The 26,789-nt window shown below is 41.8% G+C and overlaps 1 protein-coding gene across 2 annotated transcripts in view; it reads left to right on the top strand.

Annotated features, from left to right (window-relative positions):
* FGF13 (fibroblast growth factor 13) overlaps window positions 1-26,789 on the top strand; it is a 509,769-nt gene that overhangs the window by 255,014 nt on the left and 227,966 nt on the right. Inside the window, exon 3 of one of the 2 annotated variants that reach the window (XM_073543568.1) lies at window positions 4,486-4,653. The exons of the other annotated variant lie outside the window; for it this stretch is intronic. Coding sequence (XP_073399669.1) covers window positions 4,486-4,653 — 168 coding nt within the window. The remainder of the gene's footprint in view (window positions 1-4,485; window positions 4,654-26,789) is intronic. 2 annotated transcript variants of the gene reach the window in all.

Below are 26,789 nucleotides of genomic sequence, written 5' to 3'. Positions count from 1 at the left end.
GCTATGTCTCTTTCCTCATATGCAGACATTGCAGGACCTTAGGCATCTATGGTTACGACCACTAGCAACTAGCTGTCACTATATCAGTGCTCGTAACTATGGTTACCTATGGTCCTGCAATGCAAACAAATGAAAAAAGAGACACAGTGAATCAGAAAAACTATATTACATTTCTAATTGGAGGTATTTGCTAATATTATTAATATTACACCTACTACATATTGGGATAGTATCTTGGAGATGGGAATATCCCTTTAAGCACAATCCAAACAAAAGGCTGCCAAATACAGAACACAAAACTACTCCAGAGGGTTTCCTAGAAGGGTTTACACTAGAAATCTCATGGTATTTGGCAGGAAAAAAACTAAGTGTGAAAATACCTTAATCAAAGGGAATCTGTGACATGTTTTTATGCCTGTAAAGGAACTTATCCTCTAAAAAAGATGATACCTCTTTTGTAGATATCCGATGTACCCGTCTTGAAAAATCCAGCATAGAAGCTATATGCAAATCAGGCTGGAAGTGCACTGGGGTGTATTTGTACACTTGGACATGCCCCCAGTGCACTTCCAGCCTGAATTGCATATAACTTCTATGCTAGATTTCTCATGACTGGAACAACAGATCTCTATAAAAAAAGGTGCCATTTTTATTGGGGGACAAGCACCTACCCGGTCATACCACTAATTTCATATGTAAAAATGTGCTGCCTAGTTATTTTTAAGACCTGGGTAAATCTGTCATTCATATTGCAGTCTGCAGACAAAACAGTCTAGTGTTCATGATCGCCGTATGTTGTGTGGTTGTACCAGTAATGTATTCTCTGTGCCAGACACAATAGCACCTACACAGCTCTGCTGCGCATTAGCCTGCTGTCTGCTGTATTACAGCACTATCCTCGGGTCTCAAATCCGACTGGTGACTGCAAACATGAATTCTTGGCATTATGCAACATTCAGTATATACGGCCTTACTCCATGTGTTCGATTCTTATAATACAAGGCCGGGAATACGGGCGTATTTGCTGATATGTGTTTTGCAGAGGAATACTAGATTTTGGAAAAATTTAATTTGCCTTTATGATCCTGTTAGTAAAGGGGAGCCATATCCTGCAGCAGGGATGTAATGTGAGTGTTTCTGCTACCACTCTGAGTTACTCCGACCTTCCCATACATGAAGCCAGGATGCAACAACATGTATCAAGATCGCGGGAATTGGCACAGCAGCAGTAGATGAGGGAGGTGATTCTACAGGAGGCAGTGACCTGGCACCTGTGTGATAAATGCAGGCTCTGGGTAGTACAGATAATAACTGGAGTTATCAGTGGATTAGAAGAAAAGACATTTTACGGTACTTTAAAATATTTGAAGTAGGCTACGTTCCCATGATCAGCTTTTGGTGAGTTTTTCGTGTTGCACATTTCTTTACCTATTTAGTACACAGGTTACTTGCATTTTTTTTTTAAATACACAGCATAAAACTATGGGAACATAGGCTGAGTGAAGTAGCGCACATCGATCTGTCGGGTTGATCACTGTTGCCATTTTGCATGCTTCTGTGAAAGTTGACTAATTTATTTTGTTAATGTTGATCACACCATTTATATTACGTTGATATTTCTTTGCTATCACTGTTTCTGTTTTAAGTGCATGCTTATATTTTTTCTTAAAGTTATTTATGTGGTTTTTTTTCTCCAAATGCATTATTGATGGGTCTAAAATATTATTTCTTTTTTTTATTTTTGTTATTCCACTTACAAAGAAAATGATTATTTATCACACATGCACTATATATAACACAACTCCTCGAAACTTAGACCACAGGCTATGGTAAATCACAGTTCCTTTTTCTAAGCTGGAAAGTATCTTCTTGAAAAGAAAAACTATATATATATATATATATATATATATATATATATATATATATACATGTGTGTATATATATATATATATATATATAGCTATGCAAATTTCTGTACAGTGTTTTTAAACTCATCACCTACACATTGAAAGCAGCCATTTTTGCAGATCCACCGTTACAGGGGATTTGTCACCAGCTGTCTGCCACTCAATCAAAAAAGTAGCATATTGTTTAGATAGAGACCCTGATTCCGGTGATGTGTCACTTACTGGGCAGCTCAGTGTATTTCTATCTGCAGGAAATTATCACTGGAGCACCAGTTTACCTGCTGTGAGGAAGTCTTCCATACTCATAACCACTGTATAACTTCAACCACAACAGTGATTGGCAGCTTTCTGTGTATACTGTGCATATTCAGAAAGCTGCCAATCAGTGGTGTGGGTGGAGATATGCAGGTTTAACTTATAGAAAACTGCTAGATCTGCAGCAGAAAAAACAGTGATTTGGAATCAGGGTCTCTGCCCCTACATCATGCTGCTCTCAGATAGGGTGGTGAAAACTTGGTGACATATCCCCTTTGATTTTGAAATGAACTGGTCATATTACTTTCTTAAAGAGAATCTATATATCGGATTTCACAATAAAAACTTCATCCATTATTAAATAGATATACCAGACCTGGTGAGGCTGTTGTACTTACTTTGAAATGTCATCTCAGAATGGGAGTATGAAATGTATAAAAATACTTATTTTAATACATGCAGGAAAAACTGGTTAAAAAAAGGAAAAACATACCAGCATTTCCCAGTAACTACACCAGTCTCATTAGGTCTTAGAGACCTATTTAATAATAATGCAGTTTGTATTGTGACAAATGCTCATGGGCTTTGTACACTCACATACAGCTGTATTTCAGCTCGGTACAACTTCTGAGTTGTACAGTGTGGCAATATAGTGCCGTAAATTTGGGGTGACACTGTAATACTGCATGCCTCCAATTCTCCACATGTTCTGTACCATTAAAATAATGGAGAAAAAAAGTCTATCTGTAATGTGGCTCTGTAGGAAGTCTGTGACAACACATGGAGTACATACAGGCCCATACATCACAGTCTTCATCCAGACTTCCATTTTTATTGGGGATACGATAAAAAATCAACTGTTTTTCATAGGTGGTTGGATTTTCACCTATTTTTTTAGTCTGTGCGTCCATTGTTACCATCAATGTGGCATCTGTGTTTCTCATACACAGTACTATGCAATTGAAAACAATTCAAGCGTCTTGTACCTATTAAATAGTAAAAAAATGGACATATATTGGTCTTTAGTTTTTTGGGGACACTTGGATATGCTAACAGCCCACAATCACTAAGGGCACATCTTCTGTGAACACCACGGATAGAACATGTGGAACACGCATGAAACACTGAATGAGGCCTAAGCCTTTAAAGGGCTTGTTCGGCCTTAGGCTACAAGTCTACAGTCACTCGATATGTCTGCACTTCTAAATCCTTACATCATGCGCACTAGGTGCGTGCTGGCGCCTGGAGTGCATAACCAAAAGTATGTGATTTGCATACATGTGGTCACATTCCAACTAGACTTGCTCAATGGAAGTGTATCGAGTGAGGCAGGACAAGTCTAGTTGGAATGTGGCCAAAAGTTTGCAAATTTCATATTTGCAGTCACATGACTTCTTCAGAGAATCCTCGCAGTGCATGCAATGCGAGGATTCACAAGTCTGCAGTCACATAGACAGACTGGCAGACTTGTAGTCTAAAGGTACTGTCACACTTAGCGAAGCACCAGCGATCCCGACCAGCAATATGACGCCGTCAGGATCGCTGGTGCATCGCTAAGTGGTCGCTAGTGAGCTGCCACACAGGCAGATCTCACCAGCGACATCGCAGGGGTCAGGGGTCGCTACTTACCTGTCAGACGAGGCGATCCTGACGTCCTCCTGCCCGCGTCCACACGTCGCTCGTCGGCGCCACAGGAAGCCCAGCAGGAAGCTGACGACGAGAAACGGTCCAGGACGTTCTCGCACGATCAGCGATAACCAGCGGGGGAGCGGTCGGAGGTAAGTATCAGACACAGCGATATCGCTAGCAATATCGCTATAACGTCACAAAAACCAGTGACGTTATAGCGATATTGCTAGCGATATCGCTTAGTGTGACAGGGCCTTAAGTCCGGACAACCCTTTTTATATACGGCGCTCCTATCGTGGGCTCCCATACGCAATGCAAGTTATGAATTCATTCACTGCAGCGATATACTAATGAGCAACCGAGTCACTCTGCAAAATGGCTGCTTCTATTGTGTGATGATAACACTTACTCAATAAATATAGTATACCAATACAAAAACTAGAAAATGCGCTCAGGAGCGGAACTATTTCTTGAACTGAAAGTATCTACATCGCTAGGGAGGAGAAGTACCGGTTCCAGTATATAGTTCCGCAACTGACCGCCTCTCTTGCTTTTCACACATCTGAGATTTTTAAAAACATTTCTTTTTTTGGGGTTGTTGTTTTCAGGGGAAATAGCTAATATTATCTGAGAACGTATTAGCTTCTCCTACTCGGCTCTAACTCCAGTTCATTTTGTTATGTGGTGACCACAGTTCTGGATGACGCTCCCCCTGGCACACAGGAGTACATTATGTTACGGCAAGATTCCATCCAGTCAGCGGATTTAAAGAAAAAAGAGTCCCCCTTTCGTGCTAAATGTCACGAAATCTTCTGCTGCCCTCTGAAGCAAGTGCACCTCAAAGAAAACACAGAGCCGGAAGGTTTGTGCACCGTGGATCCATGTTATGTTCGTTTACCCTCTTCCCACCTTTTTCTTTCTAGTGTCCGTGTCCCGTGCTGTACATCCCCTCCCCCGGCCTGTGTCAGGAATGACGCGGGGAACATAATGCGCTTCATATCATATCCCCCCTGCTTGCCTGTTAGTGTCTTCTACAGTCTATCAAGGGACACTGTATGATATTAAGCATGTGTACGCATTATACCCAGAGAATAATGACAGACTACACTGTGACTTGGCTTTTCCCAGACTTATTACCCATGCAGGCCGCATCATCACACTGCCCTTCTTGGCTGCTAAATTTGCTTGCTCTTATAAACGGCATTATCCCTCATGTTTTCTTCTGAAGTAATGCAACTTTTTGGAAGTATGGCACCCGTAAAGAAATGATCCTCCCCTCCCCCATAAGGCTTCTGCACCGGCTGCAATAATTGCAAGATTATCCAAAAACAGCCAGAGGAATGTGTATGCAATGCACGCTGGACATGAACCGATTGCATGTGAAAGAACTGTGCATCTTACAGGAGACTGTTCTTGTTTGTTTCTTTTCAGGCACTATAAAGGTTTGGATTGATTGCTTACTATTCCGAGCTTTGTTATGTAGACTGTTTATACCCGATACAGCTGTGTATACATGACTTTCCATGTAGAAATGCCAGTAGCAAATGCATGCACAAAATACAAGTATTACCTGACTTTACAGAATCTGTTTATTTCACTTTTTGCTGATTTTTTTTCCTGATGGTGGTAGATCATGTTGTCTAGCTGTGTCTGGGTGTCTGCTGGGGCGTACACAGAAGTAATGGGGCCCATAGCAGAAGTCCTAATTGTGACCCCCCCACCATCCAAAAAAAAAATTATAGGCAGCGGGGTCACAGAAAAGTATATCTCACAACTTTGCAGCCCTAACAAAGTAATTTTGCCCTTATTGAAGCCCTCTAGTGTTCCCATGCACTCATAACCCTTTCATGGCCCCTATAAAGTATGATGCCCAAAAATATGCCCCCCCAAAAACAGCAAGATACAGTCAAAGTGAATTCCTGCACATGCACCCTACACCACCCACACCGTAAAGTATAAGATTCCCACAGTGACCCCAACTCAGTATGATGGCCCTGTCACAGCCCTCCACACAATATGATGGTTCCCACACAGCCCTCCATACAGTGTAGTGGCCCTCACAGCCCTCCACACAGTATGATGCTCCCCATGCAACCCTCCATACTGTATGATAGCCTGCACACATTATCATAGCCCTCAATGCAGTACAGTGGCCCTCACAGACCTCCACACTGTATGTTGGTCGTGGTCCCCATACAACCCTCCATACTCTATGATAGCCTTCACATATTATAATGGCCCTCCATACAGTACAGTGGCCCTCACAATCCTCCCCATAATATGATAACTCCCACACAACCCTCCACACTGTATAATAGCCCGCATACATTATAATGGCCCCCACTAGCCCTCCAAACAGTACAATAGCTCCCACACAACCCTCCACACAGTATAATGGCCCCCGCCCTCAATATACATGTATACATCTAACCACCCAGTAGCTATTATGTGAATTGCAGCCAGTCACAGGTTTTACTAGTATGTAGTGATAGCCCATTGGATTCCTATTTTCAAAAATGTAGCCATTAACAAAATTTACTGAAAGGTAAAGGTGGACACATTTGTCATATGGGTCATAAAATGTCACAGAGGCCTGTTAAAGGTCTCCTGTCCTTATTCAGACAACTGGAAACATTAGATTATACATGAAATCACACACAAAGCTAAATAAAGTATCCAAGATAATATAAAAAATATATTGGAACAATAGAGACTGAGGGAGGACTGGATATAGCAGGGGAAGGTAACTTTGGTGAAGTAGAAATCTAAAGCAATGGCACAGAAAATATTTTTGACATTTCGGCTACTTTAATGCTCCACTGAAGCACTGTTGATCACTGAGAGTTTTTGCCCCCATCGATCACTAAATCACATGAGCTTAATCTATCCATGAGAGTGTGCACAGTGTTCATTACACCGTAACAGCCACAGTGCAAGATGGATTCCTCATTATCTAAGTTAGTTACACATTCGCGGGTCCCTTCAGGGCAGCCATAGACTATAAGGCTACGTTCACACGTAGTGGAGCGCTCACGGAAGTTACCGCGAGAATTCCGGAATTCCATTCCACGGGAAAATTGCATTTTAAATTCCCACGATTTTCCCGTGGAAAAACTAGCGATTTGCAAGCGTAATTAGCTTGCAGAATGCTAGCGTTTTCCAAGCGATCTGGAGCATCACTTGGAGAACTGATTGACAGGTTGGTCACACTTGTCAAACACACTGTTTGACAAGTGTGACCAACTTTTTACTATTGAGGCTGCCTATGCAGAGTCAGTAGTAAAAAGATAGGATGTAAAAAATAATAAAAAAAAATAAAAAAATATTGTTATTCTCACCTTCCGGCGTCCTGCGCAGCCTTCCCGCCTCTCTCCACGCTCCCGGCATCTTCCGGTCCCAGTAATCCTTTGCGCGAATGACCGCGAGACCGCTACATCATCGCGGTCATTCTTGCAAAGGATTACTTGGACTGGAAGATGCCTGGAGCGTGGAGAGAGGCGGGAAGGCTGAGTGGGATGCCGGAAGGTAAGAATAACAATATTTTTTTGATTATTTTTTACAGGGATATGGTACCCACAGCCGGGAGGACAGTCTCCTCTCCTCCGGACCGTGGGTACCATCCGCAAATGTTCTGCTTACTTTTCGCATGGTGTGCACAGCCACATGCAGAAAATAAACAGAACAATGCATTCCTATGGGTGCGGGAGCACCGTGATTCCGCTAAATTAATGAGCATGCTGCGTTTTTTACCGCGAAGCGTTTCCGCCGCAGAAAAAAATGCAGCATTTGCACAGCATTGCGGAATCCCATAGGAATGCATGGGATGCTTATTTTTCGCATTTTCGTGACAAAATCGCGCGTTTAAAACCGCCACGAAAACGCGAAAAAACTGCGACGTGTGAACGCAGCCGGATGGTGCCAGCAGAGCGAAAGTGTGCTCTTTGTAGTGCTTTCAGCGTGTACGCCTACAGGAGGCAGACACCCAAATGTAGTAGACTGTGACTGAGTGTCCGCCTGCAGTAGGCGTACACCCGAAAACGATACATGGAAGAGCACATGTTGACACTGTCGGCACCATTATAGTGTATGGCCCTGTCGGCGCATATGTCCGAATACTGTTTTGCAGGGGAATTTAGACATAAGTACTGACGATGCCACCAAACGCGTCCAGGAATGCAATGTGAATGCACCCTTACTGTTCTCTGTACCAAAAGCACAACTAAGGCCTGTTTCACACTTCCGTTTTTTCAAATCCGTCAAAATCCGTTGGTTTCCGTAAAAAAACGGATCCGCCATTTTTTTGCAGGATCCGGTTTTTTTGTCCCATAGACTTCCATTAGTGGTTACCGCGGATCCGTCAAAAAAACGGATCCGGTTTTTTAAAAACGGATCCGTTTGCATCAGTTTCCGTCAAAAAAACGGAAACGGATCCGTTTGGCGGACACAAAAACGGAAGTGTGAAACAGGCCTAAAGGGTCTTATGATCTATAAATACATGTGTCATTATTAAATAAAATATCAAAAATATTTCTCGTTCTCGTGAACCTTCCTCCCCCAACAGCATTTAGAAGCCTTGCAGTGTAGTCCCAACAAACTTTCATTAACTTTTAGCATTACTGAAACATTACAAAAGTCAGTGCTAATAGCAGAGAAACAGATAACACAACTCCCATGTGTGAGGGCCCTGCTAAACAGAACATTGAGGTCCATACATGTCTCCTAAAACCCCCTTTATTCAACGTATGGGGCTTAGCAGTCATTTGTCCTACTGTGGACACAGCTCAGGCTTCTTCTGCAGACAATTGTCTTACAGCCACACACGGGAACGTGAAGAGGATGCGGCACGGCTGAGTTCATGACACGCTGAAGACATTTCAATGAAGGAAGGAATTACAAAGATACAGTATTTTTCAATTTTCTGTGTTTAGTGTTTCCTTAAGTGGAGCTGGATAGTTGGTGTAATACAGACATCAGAGCCATGTACACAGATGCTATAAGGAGGCCCACAGAGGCACGCATGGCACTGTATTGTAGAAGAGCAGCTAGGAATAATTTTGTATTATGGCATCCAGTGAGACACGGCAGAGTATTCTTTCTGTTGGCTTTTTCAAATATTAAGTTGGAGAGAAATAGGCCCATAGACTACAATGTGAGCTGTATAACAGTCCTGGAAAGATTAGCGTTTGTACAGAGTCAGATATAATATGGCCTTGTGCACTGGTGGACACAGACAGAAAAGGGCCCCTGTGCAAGAACTGTATAAGGCCATTTTCCAGTCCAAAAGCTCATAGCAAACACTTGGCACATGAGGTTTAATGTAGATAAATGTAGAGTACTGCACCTAGGATGGAGCAATCCTATTGCTGCAACTACTGTACGTTAAATGGGGCCATACTTGGGACTACAGAACAGGAGAAGGACTTGGATATTCTGGTTACAAGTAAACTGAGCAGCGGTACTCAATGTCAAGCAGCAGCCACAAAAGCAAACAAGATCTTAATTTTAGGGTGAATAAAAAGAGAGATAAAATCCTACAATCCCAACATATTGTTACTCCCTTTATAAATAACTTTTGAGAATATGGGAACCAGTTTTGGGCTCCATATTTTAAAAAAGATATTCAGAAGTTAGAGTCAGTTCAAAGGCGGCAACTAGATTATTACAAGGGATGGAAGGTCTCTCATATGATGAGAGGTTGGAGAAGTTGCGAGTGTTTAGCTTAGAAAAAAGATGCCTCAGAGGAGATTTCATATACATGTATAAACTTGTGTGGCCAGTACAGAGGACTGGCGCATGATTTATTCCTTCCAAGGACCGTGCTGAGGACTAGGAGTCACTCATTACTGGTGGAGGAAAGGTGATTCCGGCAGCTAAACAGGAAAGGGCTCTTTACAGTTAGAGCAGTCAGACTGTGGAATGCCGACCACAAGAAGTAGTAATGGCAGACACTACAGCTTTTAAAAAAGGTCTGGATGATTTCCTCCATACACATAATATTGTGGGTTATATATAAATTAGTAACTAAATGTACAATTGGTGGAGAAAGGTTGAACTTGATGGACCTCATTCTTTTTTCAACCTATGTAACTATCATAATGCACAATTTCACATATTTTGATGATGGAAATGCACCCCCTTACCTCTTGGGCCAGTTGCCCAGGTTGCACCGATGGCATGTCTGCCCCTGGCCTTGTCCATGACTGTATATACTTCAATCAGATAGGGCTTTAATAAACCAGAGGATGCACAGTGGTTTGTTCTTCTAGATATAGTTAGGCCCTCTAGAGTTCTTAACTTGTTTCATATTTTCATCACTATGATATATGGCATTGGGAGTACATTATATTTTGTACTTACTGAGTCATGTGTCAGAGTTGTCCCCATATTTGTAAAATTTAAAGGGAATTCTAAGTGTGAAATCAATATGTGACAAGGGGTTAAGTGATTGTAAAACGCATTAACATTGTACAGATTACGGGGGTCACATTTAATGGCTGAAATTAAAAGCTGGGACATAATTTTAAGGCATCAGCAGACACAAGAAATCTTCAAATAATATCATTAACCCTTTATATGCTGATCAATTAATAAGGAATTTCAGAATTTTTATAAATTACATTTTCTGGCTATTCTATGGAGATAGTATTTTATTATTAATTGGAAAGATTATTGACAGAAACATAATTAATTCAATTATGTTTCAGATAATTGTAAGTCAAGCATTGCAGTTTATACATTTAAATAATCCTGACAATCCCATGTTCACTGTACAGCAGCCTATATTGATAGATTCTACGCTGCTTATCAGGAAAGAACCAGAGCATTAGCACTGAGACTATACAGCAAAGCTGGAAAATAAGGTTTCCAAACAGTGACATGATTGACTTGTGAGCGAGCAAGAACTATTTCAATTCAGGGCTTCTCGCTACATCATATAATTATTATTTTGCAAGCTTGAAGCGAAAATATCAGCAGGATTTTGCTTAGTAAACTACAGTCATTGTGATGTTGCTACTCTTACACTGATTAAAATGATATCTGGGGTGAAGAAATCCGTCTTGTGGTTCTTGTGTAATCAGTGTTAGAAGTTTTCAGTTAATGAGATGCCTGTGCTTTGAGTCTCTATAACAACATCAACATGACAATGCCTGTAGTTTACTTCAAAAAATCCTCCTGGCAGGTTCACTTTAAGGGAAACTCAGTGGTGATTTTAGTTAAAGCTTTGAGACGATAAAGGGGACTGGTGATCTCACTGGGACCATTATGGCTGCCAGAGGGAGAACAAGATTAGTAACTTACTGGGGACTATACTAACAGTTACCTGAGTGGCTAGTGATAGGTTCGAAACTTACTGTGAACAGTATTTTCAGCTGCCAGAGAGGAAAGGAGAATGTCTAGGAACTTAGCAATGTCAGAAGGGGAAGGAGAACATGTAATTTAATGAGGTCTAAATTTATGGCTGCTAGAGAGCAAAGGCGACTAATAATCATATATGGGACTACATTCACAGTTTCCAGAGGGAGAAAGAGATGAACTGTGTTTTTCGCGGTCAAAGGGAAAAGTAGACTGACTGGGGAACTTAGTAAGGACTATATTTATGGAATCCGAGAATGTCCATTACAGTGTACTAACTTGTGCTGTTTCATCTCTGTTCAATGTATACATCACGCTGTCGATTTTGCTAAAATCAGTTGATTATTGGGGTTGCCAGTTGTTTGGCCCCATTAATGTGTTATATTGATGATCTATTATTAGGATAGGATATCAATATCTCAAACATGAAAAACCCTTTTCATCATAGTCATAACCAATCTAAAAGTCTTTGTCATAGGTTTACTCCTCCCTCTACAAAACAACATACTTTCTGCCCAATACTTGGAATTGACAAAAGGCTGACTGGCACTTCCAAGTTAGTGTGAACAGGTGCATACTAGAAGCAGTCATCCCCATATACAATATACACAATTTTGTTTTTTGTTATTTGTCAATAGATGGAATTATCCTGGAAATTTTTAGAAGTGCTAGAAAATGATTGGTACAGGTCATTTCTAGGGACATGCTGCCATTCCTAATGATGCCTTAGTGACCCCTTCAGAACACCCACCTTTTCTAATGGGACATCTGTTTAGAGCACTTCTTTCCTCTGATATTCCCATTTTATATTTTGTAATGGATGATGATTCCCCTTAAAAATCAATAATAATTTTATTTTAATCATTTACTTACCTGCATTTTTACTATTAAAAAATCATTGTGGTTTCTTCAAGCGTTTTCCCTGGATCACAACAGTCAGGTACAGACTGGGGCTGAAATTCAGCCCTGGCATTTTAAATCACACAGGCCCTTGTTGTTCCTGTCCCCATGAACCAGATGAGATATATTACTACTACAAGATCAATATTTCTAATGATACCTGTGGCCTGCTGGGGTAAGTGACGGAGTCAGCGACTTTGTGCTCCGTCACTACTCTTAACAGCATGGGTGTCTTGAGAACATTGAATCTGCCAACATTGTAGCAGATCAGGCAGCCCATGACCAGACAGGCCCTTCTGGCATTTGCCAGAATTGCCAGATGGCCAGTCCAGCCCTGACAACAATAGTTTAGTATGGATCTCGGCCGGCACAAAACATTCTTTCTTGTAGATGGATGTTAAAGGGACATTACAGCAAGTAGAAATGTTTGATTATGGTCTGATGACTGAAACCTCCAACAAGTGAAGATTGAGGGGGGACTTTGTATGGAGCAGTGGTCTACAAACACACTCTAAAGGCCCCGTTACACATAACTAAGGGCCCCGTCACACATAGCGATGCACCAGTGATCCCGACAACGATATGACCTTGTCAGGATCGCTGGAGTGTCGCTACATGATCACTGGTGAGCTGCCAAACAGGCAGCTTCACCAGCGATCAGCACCAGCGACACGGGGTTAACAAGCGACACACGTCGCTTAGTTACCCACTGTGTACCTTAGTTACCAGCGCGCTGAGGCAGGGAGCTGGTAACCAAGGTACACATCGGGTTTCTGAGCGTCGCGCGGCACTTAGAAACCTGATGAGTACCTTGGTTACCAGCTCCCTGCACCAGCGCGCTGGTAACCAAGGTACACATTGGGTTTCTAAGAGCTGTGCACGCTTAGAAACCCTGTGTATACCTTAGTTACCCGCGCCAGCTCGCTGATCGCTGGTCTCCCGCCTGTCACACACATGCGTGCTGGCCAGCGGGAGACCAGCAATCAAAAAATGTCCTGGCCATTCCAGGACGATCAGTGATAACCGGCAGGGGGGCCAGTCGCTGGTAAGTGTCACACACAGCGATCTCACTGGTGAGATCGCTGTTGCGTCACAAAACTTGTGACTCAGCAGCGATCTCGCTAGCGAGATCGCTATGTGTGATGGGGGCTTAAGTCCCAGCGATCCCACCAATGATCCGACATGGATGGGATCGCTGGGACATCGTTAGGCTGATCGCTGGTGAGCTGTCACATAGACAGCCCCTCCAGCAATCAGGACATGTGAGCAAGCTGGTTTCCAATGTAAACATCGGGTATCTGAGAGCCAAGCGGCTCTTGGATACCCGCTGTTTACCTTGGAAACCGGCGTGTACGCTGGTTTCCAAGGTAAACAGCGGGTATCCAAGAGCCGCGCGGCTCTTAGATACCCAATGTTTACATTGGAAACAAGCGTCCAGCGTCGCTGACCGCTGGTCTCTCGCTGCCATACGCAGCGATGCGCGCTGACCAGCGGGATACCAACGATCAAAAAATGGCCCTGGACAATCAAGAGCGATCAGCGATACCCGGCAGGGGGGCCGGTCGCTTATCCCCATCACACATAGTGATCTCGCTGTGACGGGGCCTTAAGTGATGGAAATAGTTAAGTGAGAGTGTTGGGATCCCTGGGATTATTGCAATCTTTTTTTTATCATGTATATGGGGAAGATACCATGAAAATCCCCCAGTTCTGCAAATAAATAGGGATTGTCACCTAACTCCAGCAAAAACTGAATTTCCATTGAAATAGTTTCTCCATATTTGGGGTCAATTTTCTTGTTCTGGGAGAACATGTCACTAAGTCAAATGTAACCAGTTTTTGCTCCTATTTTATTCCCAATGCTTCCTACAGTAATCCATTTTTTTAATCATGCGGGCATGCTGGATCAGTTACAGCGCACTTTGACTGAGAACAGGTTCCGCACTGATGCACAGCAGAGCTGTCAGTCAAAGTGCTGGGGGCGTGCCTAGAGCTGCCACTTGAAGTGCAATGGGTGGTGACTGTAGTCGAAATAAATGGCTAAAAGTTGTCAGCTCCCAAGAGGTACAAGGGTCATTTTCTTCCAGCTGGGCACATTTCTAAAGTTATTAACTTTTATAGTAACCCTATATCTACTGGTTAACAAAGGTATCCAATCTGACAGGTTCCCTTTAAATAAAAAAAAATGGTTTCTAAGTTGGGCAACTCCTTTACCACACAGGAACTGACGTATCTTCTTCAGAATTAGAGCTGTGTACCGGATGCACTGCGGCCCCCTCGGCAGCACTGTGCTTTTCTTGTTGATTACTTCTCACTGATAATTTAGCTTTCTATCAGCCGTCGTCCAGTATCACTCTACACTCACAGCTCCTACAGACGGTCCATTGCGTCCACGAGGACAAACACTGCATTATTATGATTATGCCCTCAGAGATATTAAAACTCATTTATCTCCTGTCACTAGGACCATCTGGACTTTGTTTTTTTGCTGCGGTAACATGATATCCATTAAGAGGTTTTTGAAGAAGAATATAGTTAATCTAATCACATAGTACTCAGGATTCTTACATTGTGTTCCTGCAATGACAGGCAGATCACTGCCCCTCAGTCCTCCATTGTATAGTAAATATCTTGTGACAACAATCTAAATTTTCTGAGAAAAGTAGAGGTACCTCTTACATTTGGCCACTTTTGTAAAAATAGTAAATTCTGTCCCTCTTACCAAGCAAGGAACTTCAAGTAGTCCTTCAGGAAACCTTCACTTTTTAGTAGAGTTGAGCGATACCGTCCGATACTTCAAAGTATCGTATCGGATGGTATCGGCCGATCTTTAAAAAAAGTATCGGTATCGCCGATTCCGATACCGGAAGTCCCATTCAAGTCTATGGGACTTCCGGTATCGGAATAAGAAAAACCCTTTCCTGCCCTTGTACAGCCTCTCTGGGGTCTGTACGGGCCTTTCGGGGGGCTGTGCCGGCCTGCCAGGGGGTCTGTGCAGGCTCCGGTGGTCTGTGCCGGCCTGCCGGTGGTCTGTGCAGGCTCCGGGGGGCTGTGCCGGCCTGCCGGGGGGCTGTGCCGGCCTGCCGGTGGTCTGTGCAGGCTCCGGGGGTCTGTGCAGGCATCGTCCGATGGGACTACAAGTCCCATCGGGCGATGCCTGCTACCATGACAGTGATTGACACATTAGCCAATGATGGGACAGTAGTAGTCCCATCATCCGGCTAATGTGTTAAATGTAAAAAAAAAAAAAAAAAAAATTACATGCTACATACATACAACATGCATACTACATACATGCTACATTCATACTACATACTACATACATGCTACATTCATACTACATAAATACTACATGCAACATACATACTACATATATACTACATGCATGCTACATACATACTGCATGCTACATACATACCACATATATACTACATACATACTACATGCATGCTACATGCATGCTACATACATAACACATATATACTACATGCATGCTACATACATACTACATGCTACATACATACTACATGCATGCTACATACATACTACATGCTACATACATACCACATACATACTACGTATATACTACATGCATGCTACATACATACTGCATGCTACATGCATGCTACATACATACTACATACATACTACATGCTACATACATACCACATATATACTACATACATACAATACATTCATACAATACATACATAGACATACAGTACATATAACATAGAGTAACATACTTACCAATACTTGTCACATTGTTCCCCGAAGCCATTGTCTTTTCCGGAATAAATATTAACATAACAAACCACAAAAATACTCACCCACGATCCGAAGCAGTCCACGAGTGTGTCCCACGACGATCTTGGGTAGAGAACGGCAGCATCAGCTGTTGCTGCCGTTCTCTACGGGCTGCAGGAATCCAATGACGGAAGGTAGGTATCCTTCCGCACTGTATTCCTCCGCCACTTAAAAAAAAATAAAAGTCCCTAGTCTCACTTTATGCCATTGCTGTGTGGGAATTTCCCACGCAGCAATGGCATAAAGTGAGACTAGGGACTTTTTTTTTTTAAGTGGCGGAGGAATACAGTGCGGAAGGATACCTACCTTCCGTCATTGGATTCCTGCAGCCCGTAGAGAACGGCAGCATCATCTGATGCTGCCGTTCTCTACCCAAGATCGTCGTGGGACACACTCGTGGACTGCTTCGGATCGTGGGTGAGTATTTTTGTGGTTTGTTATGTTAATATTTATTCCGGAAAAGACAATGGCTTCGGGGAACAATGTGACAAGTATTGGTAAGTATGTTACTCTATGTTATATGTACTGTATGTCTATGTATGTATTGTATGAATGTATTGTATGTATGTAGTATATATGTGGTATGTATGTAGCATGTAGTATGTATGTAGTATGTATGTAGCATGCATGTAGCATGTAGTATGTATGTAGCATGCATGTAGTATATATGTAGTATGTATGTAGCATGCATGTAGTATGTATGTAGCATGCATGTAGTATATATGTAGTATGTATGTGGTATGTATGTAGCATGTAGTATGTATGTAGCATGCATGTAGTATATATGTAGTATGTATGTAGCATGTAGTATGTATGTAGTATGTATGTGGTATGTATGTGGCATGTAGTATGTATGTAGCATGCATGTAGTATGTATGTAGCATGCATGTAGTATGTATGTAGCATGCATGTAGTATGTATGTAGCATGTAGCATGTATGTAGTATGTATGTGGTATGTATGTAGCATGTAGTATGTATGTAGCATGCATGTAGCATGTAGTATGTATGTAGCATGCATGTAGTATATATGTAGTATGTATGTGGTATGTATGTAGCATGTAGTATGTATGTAGCATGCATGTAGCATGCATGTAGTATGTATGTAGCATGCATGTAGTATGTATGTAGCATGCATGTAGTATGTATGTAGCATGCATGTAGTATGTATGTAGCATGCATGTAGTATGTATGTAGCATGTAGCATGTATGTAGCATGTATGTAGTATGTATGTAGCATGTATGTAGTATGTATGTAGTATATATGTAGTATGTATGTAGTATGTATGTAGCATGCATGTAGTATGTATGTAGCATGTAGTATGTATGTAGCATGCATGTAGTATGTATGTAGCATGTATGTATGTAGTATGTATGTAGCATGCATGTAGTATGTATGTAGTATATATGTAGTATGTATGTAGCATGTAGTATGTATGTAGCATGCATGTAGTATGTATGTAGTATTTTTTTTTTTTTTTAACATTTAACACATTAGCCGGATGATGGGACTACTACTGTCCCATCATTGGCTAATGTGTCAATCACTGTCATGGTAGCAGGCATCGCCCGATGGGACTTGTAGTCCCATCGGACGATGCTTGCACAGCCCCCCGGACATCAGCACAGCCCCCCGGCAGGCCGGCACAGCCCCCCGGCAGGCCGGCACAGCCCCCCGGCAGGCCGGCACAGCCCCCCGGCAGGCCGGTACAGACCCCCACAGGGTGCACAGACCACCGGCAGGCCGGCACAGCCCCCCGGCAGGCCGGTACAGACCCCCACAGGGTGCACAGACCACCGGCAGGCCGGCACAGCCCCCCGGCAGGCCGGTACAGACCCCCACAGGGTGCACAGACCACCGGCAGGCCGGCACAGCCCCCCGGCAGGCCGGTACAGACCCCGGGCAGTCCACACAGCCCCCCGGCAGGCCGGCACAGCCCCCCGGCAGGCCGGCAGAGACCCCCGGAAGGCCCGAAATGACGGCGCATCATGATGCGCACACACCGCGCATCATGATGACGTCAGTCTGTCAATCAACTTTGAACTTCCGATTCCGATGCCGAATTCCGATATTGAAAAAATATCGGAAGTCGGTATCGGAATTCCGATACAGCAAGTATCGGCCGATACCCGATACTTGCGGTATCGGAATGCTCAACACTACTTTTTAGTAGTTATCTCATTATCATCCCAGGCAGGATCACAATGACACCTATAGGTCCAAATGCACCATTGACAATAGGTATACGTGCCCACAGCTCACCTCCTCCCCTTCTTGCGTAATGACCTCTGTGCCCCATTTTGAGGTATTTTGATAGTTATGTCTTATCTTCTAATACTTCATAGAGAACTCTCATAAAATAGGCTGTTGGGATTCCAGTAGCTATAGATTACTGACATGGCCACTTGCCCTGGCCCTGTAGTCACACCAGCTCTACTATCTCTAATAATGAGATTATGGATCCAGTTGGATGAATACATAGGTGGGCTGCGCTGCTAGAGTAAATTAATCCACCAGCCACAGGGCATCAGCAGCTGTTTTTCTACATGGCTACGTAGGAGTTGTATCAGTCACCACTCCATCAGGTGAGCCAAAACCTACACTCTCCTTCTCTCACCTCCATAGGGCATCGCCCTATAATGTGCTACATTTCCCTCTTCTAGATTACATAATGAGATTACTCTCACTAATCTCATTATGACCACAGGCAGGATTGCATTAACAGATCACACTTCTGCACAATACATTGAGAATGCCTAGAAAACACTCTGATCTAAGTCAATGAACATGTTGTCAAGTCTACACATGGGTACGTCTGACGGAAGGCACAACATATAGGTACAACGGGATAAAAAGGAAGAGGAAGACCCTATTGGTAGGGAGCGAGGGATGAGACACCACCTGACTCCAACCTGTGCCTGTCCCTAAGCTCCCCCTAATACACTATGCGGGTCCTTCCCCCTGCCACCGTCACATGCCTCGTCCATGGCTGTTATCTCTGCTAACCCTGGTTGGTGCACTGGCCAGCAAGGACGTTAGCATTGCCATTGCAGATGATATAACACAGGGGGAGAGGCAAACAAGGGACTGACAGAAAGTATACAACTCTGCTCAGAATCTGCAACTCCACAGCAGCAGAGAAACAGGACTCCAACAGCAGCAATACCACAGTCACAGGAGAACTCCACACACGTTGCATGTCTGCATAGAAGAAACTCTATAACTGATGATCAGCTGATGGGTCTTGTGACTATTTAAAGGGAAGAGGGAGTGGTTACCAACCAACATCAGTTGAACAGCCTATAAGAAGCTGCTAGCAAGAGACTGACATTAACTCTAGCTGGACCAAAGGAAAAAAATTACATTTAAATTCCAGTAGACCCAGAGCTGCCACGAATCCCTTAATGATTCATGACAGATGTCCACATTTTTGTTTCTTATAGTCTATGTGGCTCCTGTCAATCATATCTAAAAATGCTAGAGGTAAGATGGCCATCCTTAAAATCGTGTATTGAAAATAGAATAAAAAATATACAATTAAGAACCAAAAAACAAATGAGATAAAATAATTTGTATCTGGTTTCAATGGTAAAATAAAATCTGAATAATAAATTTGTTTTAATCTGTTATTCACCATAGAGCTTCGGAGGTACTGTACTTTACCTTTATCCTTGAAGCAATAAGGTAAGGGTAAGAATATAGCAATATTTCCCTATTTTGATGATCACATCAGTTTCTGTAAATCATATAACCATTTTATCATCTGTCAAACGTATTAAAGATACTGATTGCATGAATATCTATAAACGCCCCGTTAGCTTGAAGGAGAGCGCAGAGCACCAGCGGTTTTATCTCTGCTGTGATGGTGTTGGTGTCCAAAATGTCTCTCTGTCACCACATGAACATTACTCTCTGTGACAAATACAAGAACTGTCCTTTTAGTAATCAAGGTTATCTCACATTCAGAAATAAATGAAGGTCAAATGTTTTCCGAAAGCCTTCAAGCGCGTACAGATAACTGTAACAGAACATCGTACCCTCTATTGGAATATGATGAAGAACAGGCCTATTATTTGTAGTACATGTGGCTCAGGAAGGCTTTTAAAAGTTATCTCCTTTTATATAACATTTACACCCACAGCTCATTGTCCTTTTGCAATCCCCCTATGCAATACGACTTAATTATTCAAAATTAGATTTTAGCCCCCATAGTGACATAGTGACCCTCAGTCCGTATTTGTACTGACATTTACTCAATAGTACATGGAAATATTGGATTCTTTGTAATGTATCTTATTTGAGAAAAATGGCTGTCTCCTCTTTCTCAAGATCCTGGCTGCCCATAGTGGTCTATGAAGAGGTAAAAGAAAAGTAAGTGTGCTTCTGGAGTGGGGAAAGAGATAGATGCACAGAGACTGCGCTTTCTTGTGTTTTTTTTTTCACTTCAGTGCTGGATTCACAGTTACACTGCAGTATATTTAATGCAAAACTTTTACTTAATTTATAAAAAAATCACATTGTGCATATATTCACATTTGGAATACAAAGCCAACTGTAGCTACTTTTTTTTTTACCTAACCTTAATTAAGTCCATAAATGAAAAGTTACTTAAAAATGTTGTACTAAGACAGTTTAGAATTCTCTAAAGATGCCTGGTATCAGACCAGACATGTTCAACGTTTTTGAGGGTGAAGTCCCCTGAAATATTTCATTTATTTGTGCATGTCTCCATGCTAATACCAGTTACCGGCTTAGCAATTTTGGAGTATCTACAGCATTTGACCTATGGGCTCGCACATTTGGGTATTTCCTATTTGTGATCACAGCTTACTGCTCAGTACTGTTGTATAATGTCATCCCTGTTGCTGAAGTTTTTGGGGGAGTACTACAGAGGCATGGGGAGCAGGATCTCCTCTTTTCTATGTGCTATTTATGGGAGACATCATAGAGGCTAGGCTTCACAGAAAAGTAGAGATGGAGCCTGCAGTGGAGAAAACTGATGAAACATGCAGGATGCAAGTTATACGGTGGCCCAAATGACTGCTATTCCTGATGTACACACACAATAGCTTACTATGAAAAGTAAACTGAAATGAATGTCATTTCTTCTGGTTTCGTAGCATCTTTTTACTGTGCCAAGACATTGGGTAAAAAGCCAACTTCATGGACATTTTTTTAAAAAGTCCTGACATTTTGGTAATTAGCCATGGAAATATAGCATCAGTATGCGTGGTATTGAGTGGTTTTGCTGTGCACCATACAGTTCTTGGCTCTATTGTCTGATGTTGAGATCTTAGGATCACGGCAGAGGGAACAAAGACAAATAGTCGAATTGGTAGATTGATAGACTAGTTTGGGTCCTAATTTAGTTTCTATTAAAAATACATTTCCAACACTGAATGAAGTGACTTAATACCACACTGACAGGGAAAGCAACTTGTTAATCTCAGGAAGGAAAGCTTGTAAGTGGCATTTCACAAGTCCTTCCTGTACAGCTGTTTACCTTGGCAGCACGCGAACATGTTACTGATATGTAGGTATTTATTATTAAACCCTTAGAAACATACAAAGTGTCAATTACATACATTGCAATATATATGGGAAACTTTCTTCACAGGTGTAACCTAAAGTTCCAATGCAAAAACATTGAGCGAGTCCCCATATACCATGTGGCATTGATAATACCAAAGTGCGTGTGACCCAGAGGTCAAAGGCACCTATCAGACATCGGGGTCAGGGAAAAACTGATGGCAAGTACTCATAGAAAAAAAAATCAAATTTACTCTATGATTTTGTAAAAGATCTATGAAAAACAAGCCCTGAAATGGGTTTGGTTGTTATGGTCAATTTCTTGACTAGTTTTGATAAATCTCCCATTTCTGCTTGGGCTGATCATCTGGTCATCCTTACTCTTCTGTGTTGTGAGCCTTCACCAGGGATTTTGTAGTTTTAAAGATAACAATATACTGTATTAATCAGCACTAGAGTTGAGCGATACTGTCCGATACTTCAAAATATCGGATCGGAATGGATCGGCCGATCTTTAAAAAAAGTATCGGTATCGCCGATGCCGATACCGGAAGTCCCATTTAAGTCTATGAGACTTCCGGTATCGGAATTGGAAAAACCCTTTCCTGCCCTTGTACAGCCTCTCGGGGGTCTGTACGGGCCTGCCGGGGGTCTCTGCCGGCCTGCCGGGGGTCTGTGCCGGCCTGCCGGTGGGCTGTGCGGACTGCCCGGGGTCTGTGCACCCTGTGGGGGTCTGTACCGGCCTGCCAGGAGCTGTGCCGGCCTGCCGGGGGGCTGTGCTGATGTCCGGGGGTCTGTGCAGGCATCGTCCGATGGGACTACAAGTCCCATCGGGCAATGCCTGCTACCATGACAGTGATTGACACATTAGCCAATGATGGGACAGTAGTAGTCCCATCATCCGGCTAATGTGTTAAATGTAAAAAAAAAAAAAAAAAAAAAAAATACTACATACATACATACTACATGCATGCTACATGCATACTACATGCTACATACATAGTACATATATACTACATGCATGCTACGTACATACTACATGCTACATACATACTACATATATACTACATGCATGCTACATACATGCTACATGCTACATACATACTACATATATACTACATGCATGCTACATACATGCTACATGCTACATACATACTACATATATACTACATGCATGCTACATACATGCTACATGCTACATACATACTACATATATACTACATGCATGCTACATACATGCTACATGCTACATACATACATACATACTACATGCTACATACATACTACATACATACTACATGCTACATACATACTACATACATACTACATATATACTACATGCATTCTACATACATACTGCATGCATGCTACATACATACTACATGCATGCTACATACATACTACATGCTACATACATACTACATACATACTACATGCATGCTACATACATACTACATGCTACATACATACTACATTCTACATACATACTACATATATACTACATGCATGCTACATACATACTACATGCTACATACATACTACATACATACTACATGCATGCTACATGCATACTACATGCTACATATATACTACATACATACTACATACATACTACATATATACTACATGCATGCTACATACATACTGCATGCATGCTACATACATACTACATGCATGCTACATACATACTACATGCTACATACATACTACATATATACTACATGCATGCTACATACATACTACATGCTACATACATACTACATACATACTACATGCATGCTACATACATACTACATGCTACATATATACTACATACATACTACATACATACTACATATATACTACATGCATGCTACATACATACTGCATGCATGCTACATACATACTACATGCATGCTACATACATACTACATGCTTCATGCATGCTACATACATACTGCATGCATGCTACATACATACTACATGCTACATACTACATATATACTACATGCATGCTACATATATTCTACATGCTACATACATACTACATATATACTACATGCATGCTACATACATACTACATGCTACATACATACTACATGCTACATACATACTACATATATACTACATGCATGCTACATACATACTACATGCTACATACATACTACATGCATGCTACATACATACATGCTACATACATACCACATATATACTACATGCATGCTACATACATGCTACATGCTACATACATACTACATACATACTACATACATACTACATGCATGCTACATACATACTACATGCTACATACATACCACATATATACTACATACATACTACATACATGCTACATACATACTACATGCATGCTACATACAATACATTCATACAATACATACATAGACATACAGTACATATAACATAGAGTAACATACTTACCAATACTTGTCACATTGTTCCCCGAAGCCATTGTTGTCTACGGAATAAATATTAACATAACAAACCACAAAAATACTCACCCATGATCCGAAGCAGTCCACGAGTGTCTCCCACGACGATCTTGGATAGAGAACTGCAGCATCAGCTGATGCTGCCGCTCTCTATGGGCTGCAGGAATCCAATGACGGAAATTCCCACACAGCTTTTACCATAAAGTGAGACTAGGGACTTTTTTTTTTAAGTGGCGGAGGAATACAGTGCAGAAGGATACCTACCTTCCGTCATTGGATTCCTGCAGCCCGTAGAGAGCGGCAGCATCAGCTGATGCTGCAGTTCTCTATCCAAGATCGTCGTGGGAGACACTCGTGGACTGCTTCGGATCATGGGTGAGTATTTTTGTGGTTTGTTATGTTAATATTTATTCCGTAGACGACAATGGCTTCGGGGAACAATGTGACAAGTATTGGTAAGTATGTTACTCTATGTTATATGTACTGTATGTCTATGTATGTATTGTATGAATGTATTGTATGTAGCATGCATGTAGTATGTATGTAGCATGTATGTAGTATGTATGTAGTATATATGTGGTATGTATGTAGCATGTAGTATTTATGTAGCATGCATGTAGTATGTAGTATGTATGTAGCATGTAGCATGTATGTAGCATGCATGTAGTATATATGTGGTATGTATGTAGCATGTAGTATGTATGTAGCATGCATGTAGTATGTATGTAGCATGTAGTATGTATGTAGCATGCATGTAGTATATATGTAGCATGTAGTATGTATGTAGCATGCATGTAGTATGTATGTAGTATATATGTGGTATGTATGTAGCATGTAGTATGTATGTAGCATGCATGTAGTATGTATGTAGTATGTATGTAGCATGTAGTATGTATGTAGCATGCATGTAGTATATATGTAGTATGTATGTAGCATGTAGTATGTATGTAGCATGCATGTAGTATATATGTGGTATGTATGTAGCATGTAGTATGTATGTAGCATGCATGTAGTATGTATGTAGTATATATGTGGTATGTATGTAGCATGTAGTATGTAGCATGCATGTAGTATGTATGTAGTATATATGTGGTATGTATGTAGCATGTAGTATGTATGTAGCATGCATGTAGTATGTATGTAGTATGTATGTAGCATGCATGTAGCATGTAGTATGTATGTAGCATGCATGTAGTATATATGTGGTATGTATGTAGCATGTAGTATGTATGTAGCATGCATGTAGTATGTATGTAGTATGTATGTAGTATTTTTTTTTTTTTTTAAACATTTAACACATTAGCCGGATGATGGGACTACTACTGTCCCATCATTGGCTAATGTGTCAATCACTGTCATGGTAGCAGGCATCGCCAGATGGGACTTGTAGTCCCATCGGACGATGCTTGCACAGACCCCCGGACATCAGCACAGCCCCCCGGAAGGCCGGTACAGACCCCCACAGGGTGCACAGACTACCGGCAGGCCGGCACAGCCCCCCGGCAGGCCGGTACAGACCCCGGGCAGTCCACACAGCCCCCCGGCAGGCCGGCACAGCCCCCCCGGCAGGCCGGCAGAGACCCCCGGAAGGCCCGAAATGACGGCGCATCATGATGCGCACACACCGCACATCATGATGACGTCATTTCGGCTGTCAATCAACTTTGAACTTCCGATTCCGATGCCCGATATTGAAAAAATATCGGATGTCGGTATCGGAATTCCGATACAGCAAGTATCTGCCGATACCCGATACTTGCGGTATCGGAATGCTCAACACTAATCAGCACTGCTCTCTTCGGAGTAAAAAATACTGAAAAACTGATCAAACCCAGACAAATACTGTTAAATGTAATGGCGTATGTTGGTGATCACTTCTGTTAGTCAAGCAACAGAGTCATTACAGCTTCACAGAATTGGGAAAATAACGTCACATGTGTTCCTCATTGATTTCTAGGTTGTTTACCAAGCACAGCTTTGTACCCCTCATGGTGAAAATGCCTGGTACCCATTAATTTGAATAGGACTGAGCTGCACCAAAGCTGCAGTACCGGACACAGGCACTACAAGGTGTACAAGCTTTATATAGTATACAAATATTTCACATAGTGCTTGTCTGAGCATTACAGCCTCTTCACTCAGCTGAGAGTCAGATCCCCTCCCATCTGATATTAATTACCTATTTGAAGAATAGGACATCAACATTAAATTTCCCAAAATCTCTTTAAAGGTATATGTGCAGTTTTTGATGAGTATTTGCACAGAAGCTGAGCTGAAACTCAACGTTTTTGAGAAGCTTTAAGATTTGGAGGAGGATTTGGAGATTGTCTGCTCAGTTTCTGCTCCTCTAAAAACTCTGTGTGCGCATAGCCTAGGAATAGCAGAATGAAACAAGTAATCTCCAAAAATGTATTTCTTTGTAAACTCTAGGGGGTCTATGCACAAGTTGCAATTTTGTCACTTTTTTTTGTCACATTTATTTCTGTGCAGATTTTTCACAAAACCTGAAATATTTCCCAGTCTTAATTTCTGCACAATACACAACTACCCTACTTTATTCCAAAACTCTAACCAAGTCACCACTACCTACTGCTCACACATCCATTATAAATGGATCCTGAGAACTCACTATCTCTCGTATTATCTGAAGATCCCACCTTATGTAAAAGGCTTTCCATGTTCTAAAGTCAACAATCATCCCCATAATGAAGGCAGACAGCTGATGTAACCTCATCTGTTACTACAAAAAGACTTGGCTGACATCTTTTCTCATCTTCTATAAATGTGAGAGTCATATGGAAAACTCATTATGTCATGATTATTGGCAGCACTGGATATTTCCTGTTCAGATCAAATTTGCTGCTTTAACGTAAATAATCACCTTATTGCCATGTTAAAGGTATTTTCCATAGATACAGACTATTGGGGGTTATCTGTTACTAGATACACAGATTATTTATAGGTTAATGTTTGCCCTGGCT

The sequence above is a fragment of the Dendrobates tinctorius genome, unplaced genomic scaffold (assembly GCF_039654945.1).
Source record: "Dendrobates tinctorius isolate UK_male_01 unplaced genomic scaffold, ASM3965494v1 ptg000133l, whole genome shotgun sequence".
NCBI lineage: Eukaryota > Metazoa > Chordata > Amphibia > Anura > Dendrobatidae > Dendrobates > Dendrobates tinctorius.
The sequence above is the reverse complement of the archived record's forward strand: the minus strand, read 5'-3'. Positions and strand labels throughout refer to the sequence as shown.